This window comes from Limulus polyphemus, unplaced genomic scaffold (genome assembly GCF_000517525.1).
Source record: "Limulus polyphemus unplaced genomic scaffold, Limulus_polyphemus-2.1.2 Scaffold5655, whole genome shotgun sequence".
In the NCBI taxonomy this organism is placed as follows: domain Eukaryota; kingdom Metazoa; phylum Arthropoda; class Merostomata; order Xiphosura; family Limulidae; genus Limulus; species Limulus polyphemus.
In genome coordinates, this window is record NW_013671265.1 from 43,459 (window position 1) to 50,508 (window position 7,050).

Consider the following 7,050-nt stretch of genomic DNA (forward strand, 5'->3'; position numbering starts at 1 on the left):
ATATTGAGTTTGCGTTTAAACGAAGTACTAAAGATACGAGAAGTTCCAAAACGTGACATTAATTTCTTGACGACCTAATACATGTATAGTCATTTTAAAGTGGAAGCCGTACGACTTCAGTAAAGTTTTAAGTTGTGTAAATAGGGAAACGTTGTTTTTATCTACTTATTATAAGCCTAATAGTGTGTCTTGTGACATAATAATTAATTATCTTCATTAATTGTTTATCAAAATGCGGAAAATTATCTTCTGTATCAGTGTTCTTTGCTGGTCGTCATTTTATTTCATTTTGACTGTTTCTTCTATCGATGTAAAAGGAATTAAAATTTTATCAAATGCACAGTTTTAGGCTTTTTCTAATTGTTCTTCCCCATTTTATTTTTGTCGCACCAAACTTATATTTTCTCAGCCTTTCACTTATTTTGTAAGCAAGTACTAACATAAATAATTATTAATTTTTGTTATTCCTCCTTTTAGTTATTTCTCAGTTTAACTTCCTTCCGTATTTAACTTTATTCTTGAATTATTTGCTTTTATCACTTTCCAAGTCGTTTGTCAGCGTTATTTATTACGGTGCCCCCACCGCGGAACGCTTTTACACATTTTCGAGATGACTCTCGAACGTTCTACTACTTACCCAATGTTCGACATAATTGATTCGCGCTTCCAATTATTTGACTTGAGGCGATAGTTATTGCATGTTATGCAGAATGCACAGAATGGTCAGGCGCTTTTGTTATATATATAATGTTATATATAAAAAATAATTATCGCGTAGCTTATACATATGAAACATACATGTTATAAATTAAATATTTCGTTATTAAAATTTTCATCGCTAGCTGAATAAAATTAAACTTATGTTTAATTTTTGCGGTACTGAATAAATAAGTTAAACATAAAAATATTTTATGTTAAAGATAGAGCATAATTTATCTGAAATAGAATAATTCAAAATGTTTAATATGATTGAAGTTCTTGTTATATCCTGGAGTCTGGGACTCCTGCGGTTGCAGGGAGCACTAATGATAGGCCTGCTTGACTGTATGCATATAAGAGAAAAAAAGAAGACACCCAAACAAAAGATATGTTCAAGGTAACAAGATTAGATTAGTCTTTTATACACAATACATATTTATTTTGACAATTATTATCTATGATTGGCACAAAGCTTTACTAAATCTGCAGAAGCCGGAAATATCTTCATGAAATAGCTCTTTTTTTGTACTTACGAACATTTGAAATATGGCAAGGTTTACATTAGTTCTCTCCTATAACACCTTACGTAAACGGACTTTTTTAAATTACGTGAAACTTAGTAAAAGATTTCAGATTCGATAACCGCTTGGGAATAAATATATATTTGTAGAAGAAAGTAGCCAGAGGCTGGTCCAGGAGTGTATTAAATAGTTTACTACCTACTTTTCCTGAGTAACTAAAATAATCAAAGAGTAACAGATGGTAATCAAATTTTTAAAAGGGGAGACTTAAAATACGCTACGAACCTTACCTCGTGCAATACACACATTTTTTATTTTTTTTAGGAAAGCATGCTACAGACCCCATCAAGTATCTACCCTGGTTACAAGTTCTGAATTTGACAAATTAATTACGTTTCTGGACACCCTCATAGCTTTTCAGTCAAAGATTAAACAGTCATCTAATTCTTTGTATTTTGTAATAATTTAATAGTTTAAAGTTCGCATTTTAAAAATCCGTGATTTATAAGCTGAAAGTACGATTCCTAATTGCTATAAAGAGGTGTGCGAGATTTATATAAATAAAAATTTCAATGTTATTTAAAAAATAATATTTTCTTAGAATTCAGACATCTGTTTAATGAAACATTACATTCGCTTTCATCACTCCTATTCTCAGATCAAAAATTTCAAAAAATGCTACTTTGTGCACCCTCCTCTCCAAGCTTTAACTCTGATAATGTAATCTTTAAAATGTGTTATATCTAATTTGATGACGTTTGTAAACAACCTCTAATCTAAGGCCTCAAATTTCAGCTTCTAACTCAACTATGCTGAGTCCATCTATAATTTTGAAAGTGCCTATCGAACCAAAAGTTTACTGATCTTCACGAACCCAAACTTTAATATAGTTCACGATCTTATGAAAACCAAACTAAAAAACGTCGCTCTTTCCTCCTTCTACAGGTAGGACGCCTATAGTCCAAACTCTTCATTAACTACTTGCTCTTAAAACTCTATCCAAGAACAAATATATTCTTTATGTTTTTACGTTATGGAGATGAAATTAGGTTAAACATTTCTCATAAAGCAGGAAAAATAGAAAAAAGTAACAATAAAAAAAACTAAAAAGAAATTATAAAATAAAAAAAAATGGATCCCAAACACAAGAAAAGCACGTGAGGTGTTTTAAACAATAAACAGCTTTTAGAAAGCACAGCTTGGTAAAAATTATCATATACAAAAACATAACGAAAATATAAGCGTCATCATTAAGTTAAAGTGAAGTTCCTTATTTCCGTACCAGGATGATGACGCCAGAACAATCACCTTGTTATAATCCATAAAGACTCACTTGGTTGCCCCTCACTGCTTTTCTTACACGAATTTGATTATGCATTAAAATTACTCATCCATCTAAGATGACCACCAGTCGTTCCGTGTGTTCTTATGCCTAAGCTTTCTGAATTCTTCTTATTGAGAGCCGGATTAAAAAGCTAGTGTTAACAATTTATAGCTTGTATTAAAATCAATGAGCAGAACACTGTAAAATGATGAATTTTGGAAAACCAAATAAAAAAAAAAACGAAATACTGCAGCACACGTATTTGGAGTCATAATATTGTATGTTAAATATTCTTAACACTTCGCTGCGTGTTCTTATTAATAGGTGTGCGTCACAAATGTTACCTTGTTTGTGCGCATGAGTACAACTACAAGCTATCTGACATAAAATGTTAAAAACATGTGTGGCCTACGAAAGACTCTTGTTTAAAGTTATTATTGTGTATTGTCAGCTGGCCGAATACATGGAAAAGTTAAACTTAATAATCTATTAATGTTAGCGTGGTGGTTGGTTTGGTTTGTTATGAATTTCGCGCAAAGTTACACGAGGGCTATCTGCGCTAGCCATCCTTAATTTAGCAGTGTAAAACTAGAGGGAAGGCAGCTAGTCATCACCACCCAACTTGGGTTACTCTTTTACCAACGAATAGTGGGATTGACCTCACTTCATAACACCACTACGGCTGAAAAGGCGAGCATGTTTGGTGACACGGGGATTCGAACCCGCAACCCACAGATTGCGAGTCGAGCGTCCTAACCACTTAGCCATGCCGGGCCCAATGTTAGCGTGTAAATTACCGGGATTGAAATTTTGTTCGTTAATATCAATAAAATAACAAAACTTTTTCTATACCTTGAAAGAGTATCTTTTAAGAAATGACATTTTTCTTATTCATTTTCATTTAAAATGAAAGTATTGTTAATCATACGTTATGTTTCCCATGACAGGCAATGTAGTCGAACGTTACGATAGTTTAGAATGATTGTGTTAATGATTGTGTTAATAATTGTGTTAATGATTGTGTTAATAAACTCCAAATCTGGCGTAATAGTCGAACGTTACGATAGTTTAGAATGATTGTGTTAATGAATGTGTTAATGATTGTGTTAATGAATGTGTTAATAAACTCCAATGTTATAAAAGATAAGTAATTTCGTGAAAGGATCAAACAATAATTTCTCTCACCAAACAATAATTTCTCTCATCAAACAATAACTTCTCTCATCAAACAATAATTTCTCTCACCACTTCGCGTAGCACTAACAGCTGGTGTTTAGATTTTCGTACGTCTTCAGAAAGTTGTCTAATATCCACTAGATGGCGTCCAAAATGTGAAGGAAAGATTTCGGTATAATCTTCACAGCTCAAATCCGGTTGACCTTCATGGGGAAAATAAACAAATCCTTCCATGAACCACCAAATAATGATAGTTCTTTCAATCATTTTATTTTTACAAATACTATGGAAGAAAATTATATCACATACATATTGAGCATAAAGTCAGTTTTCAAGTTGTTCAAAAATACATTAATATATACATATTTACATTAATGTATAAATAGTGAAAACATAAAAGAAGTTTACTGAAAAGTTTGCTGTTTATTTGCTGCTTATACTGTAATGTTGCAGTTTTTTATGTTGTCTTTGTAAGGACGTAGAAACATGGACAGATCATCACCTGCTGATTGTGGCCATGAAGTTTCAGTAGGAGTTGGACTCCCACTGGAGCTAGCGCCATCTACTTCCCCACCGCCATTAACTAGTCTTTGGGTGTCAAGTAATGTAAGATGTCGGTGGAGATTTTTACCAAAGCCACTTATGTAGTTTTGTTTTTCTGGAACCAGCTCTTTACGTTGTTGAATAGTTGTACATAACCAGCGATGTTCTTGATCCTTGGAACCAACAGTGTTCATTATCTTTGATTTTTTTTCTTTACTGTCACTGGTAATGAAACAAAACATCTTTTATTTCAACGATATATAAAAAAAGTAAAATTTTGACTTTATGAATAATCCATAGATCTTTTTTGTTTGTTGTTAAGCTCAAAACCATAACTATCTTTGCTCTTTCTAGTGTTATAAAACGTCAGACTTACCACTGAGTCATAGATCAGATAATAACAAAACAAACATACAAAGTTAGAAGAAACAAACTAAGTGGCCAAACTACGTTTAAATTTCTTTATATGATGAAATGGTTTAAATACGACAGTTGATTATTAACTTTCATTTTTGTCTTTAATTTACTTACTAAAATTTTATTTAACACTTCAAAAAACTGCTTACTAATATCACTTATAGCATAAAGCATATATATACATACATACACGTGTATGTGTGTATGTATGCATACATATTTATTTACCACGCGAACACTAAGTAATATAAGAGTTTCTTTAATAAAATAATTAGTTATCAGTTTGTGTACATTATTTTTATGCAGCCTGATGATATCAAAAACATTTATTCAAATGCTGAAGAAAATTATCTGACCTACTAGGCACTGCATTCTGAAACGTTGCTTGTTGTCGAGTTTCATCAATAACGATTTCAGGTTTCGTTGCGTGTTTATCGCCATCTGTTGATGTATATAGGAACTCTGTATCACTGCTTCTCTGGGAAGTTGATGGTGTGTTTCGTACACTTGAGGGCGTTTGTATACTAGCAGGTTTATAATGAGCAGCAATAACATGCACTAGTTTCATAATGCTTTTTAGATCTCCTTCTACAATATCTAAATTAAAAGAATAATAATAATAATACCGATAAGTAAACACATTAATAATTGCTGCTTAATATTTCGGTATCAGAATTCTTGAGAGACCGCAAATAACTTATATTATGCTATAATTCAATAGTCCAGCAGATATGTGCAAAGTAAGAAAAACTGTGCTTTTAATGATAAAAGCATTACATTTGACACCCAAATCATGTCCTAATAAATATTTGTGGCTATAGGGCCACTACAGATTTGTTCTATAGCGGCCATGGCAGCCATTTTACAAAATGACCACCAATGACCGCAATGACTGCTTTACTGAACAATCGCCCACACTTCCTACCACTTAGGATGTAACAAATCTGCCATATGTAGATTTTAATGCGTAAATATCAGGCTGCTGACCTTATCTGTTTGATGGTAACATTATTTTCCTCACCTGCTTTCAACGTTTTTGAAAGAATGAAGATGGGAAAACACAGCAGATATTTTAGGATATCTGAGGTACTAGGCTTTGGAGAGTCAACATGTGATTCACTGGGTCAAGTATTCTGTGTCACGAGGACATATCTGATGCGCTTCACTGTGCAGCCGATTCAAAATGTAACATTGATAAAGCAGGCTAAAAGACCTTTCCTCAATATTTTCTGGGCTTCTATAACATCGATTGCTTGTCAAGCACAATAGATATACGACGTCTAGATGTTGATGAAAGCATCAAGTCAACTTTCCACATCCCAATGCCAATTGGCATGATTTTTGTAGTCTGAAGCCCAATAAAACAAAACTTCAGCAGGTGGAGAAAAGGAAGACACCCCATGAAGACAATACTGATGCCTTTAAGACGCATACCCATTAAAGCTCGGAACACACTACTCCATCAAACGGAACCACGTTTCTTCTGTGACAGACGTGCAGCTGGGGAGTACCTGCACGCGGCTGCAACATTTGAGCACGATACTCGCGTCAGGCAATTTTCCCTCAAAGTATAGAACAAACTTGTGATAACACAAGAGGTTAAAGTACTATGTTCAGTACTTGGTTTCTCTCTATCACAAAGTGAGGGAAATAAATACATCTAAGTATTGATATTCAGGAAGGAGAACGGTCCCATCTTGTGTTTTTCGTTTCAAGTCAGAAAAGTAACTCATGATTCAATTTTCGTTTGGTGGAGTGAACAGCCTGATGTGATACAAATTTGCTAGGTTATTCAGAGTGAAACTAATGCCCTCCGTGTGGGCTTCCTCAGCATAAGAAAACAATTCAGTAAATGCTATACTATTATTAATACTGGTGACATCCTGTTCTCAGAATCCAACAGTCAAGTCCTCAGCACACATTATATATACATACATACAAGATGGCGTGAGGCAAATATTTACTAAGTTGTTGATACGTAGAACTGAGACTGATGTGGCAGATATAGGAATGGCATCAGTCCAGAACTTCAACAACCTGTAGGTTGCCTTTGCCATAGAGGTTCGACAAATTCCTAGTAGCTCGTTAGATCAAACATATTATTGGTGTGAACGTTCTTTGTAGTCACTATGAGAAAAAACCTATACGCTGGATAGATGAATTGAAGAAAAAGTGTCATTGGCCACTATTCAGTTTTTCACATCATATAGCCGTACAATAGCAGGTATAATAAATAAACTTTGTATTCCGAAAATTGTTTAAACTCGAAATCTAAGTTCAAGGAAGGTCCAGTTCAATCTACACTTTGAGTTCACGACAACAATATGATTGATACTTTTCACTATGATATAGGTCCAGCTTATCTCTCTT

The 7,050-nt window shown here is 33.6% G+C and overlaps 1 protein-coding gene across 1 annotated transcript in view; it reads right to left on the minus strand.

The window, feature by feature from the left end:
- Positions 1 to 3,768: 3,768 nt before the first annotated feature.
- The window catches only part of LOC106472841, a 10,405-nt gene continuing 7,123 nt past the window's right edge, over positions 3,769 to 7,050 (minus strand). Inside the window, exons 3-5 of the mRNA XM_022401383.1 lie at positions 5,037 to 5,277; positions 4,223 to 4,485; positions 3,769 to 3,923 (exon numbers count right to left, since the gene is read on the minus strand). Coding sequence (XP_022257091.1) covers positions 3,769 to 3,923; positions 4,223 to 4,485; positions 5,037 to 5,277 — 659 coding nt within the window. The remainder of the gene's footprint in view (positions 3,924 to 4,222; positions 4,486 to 5,036; positions 5,278 to 7,050) is intronic.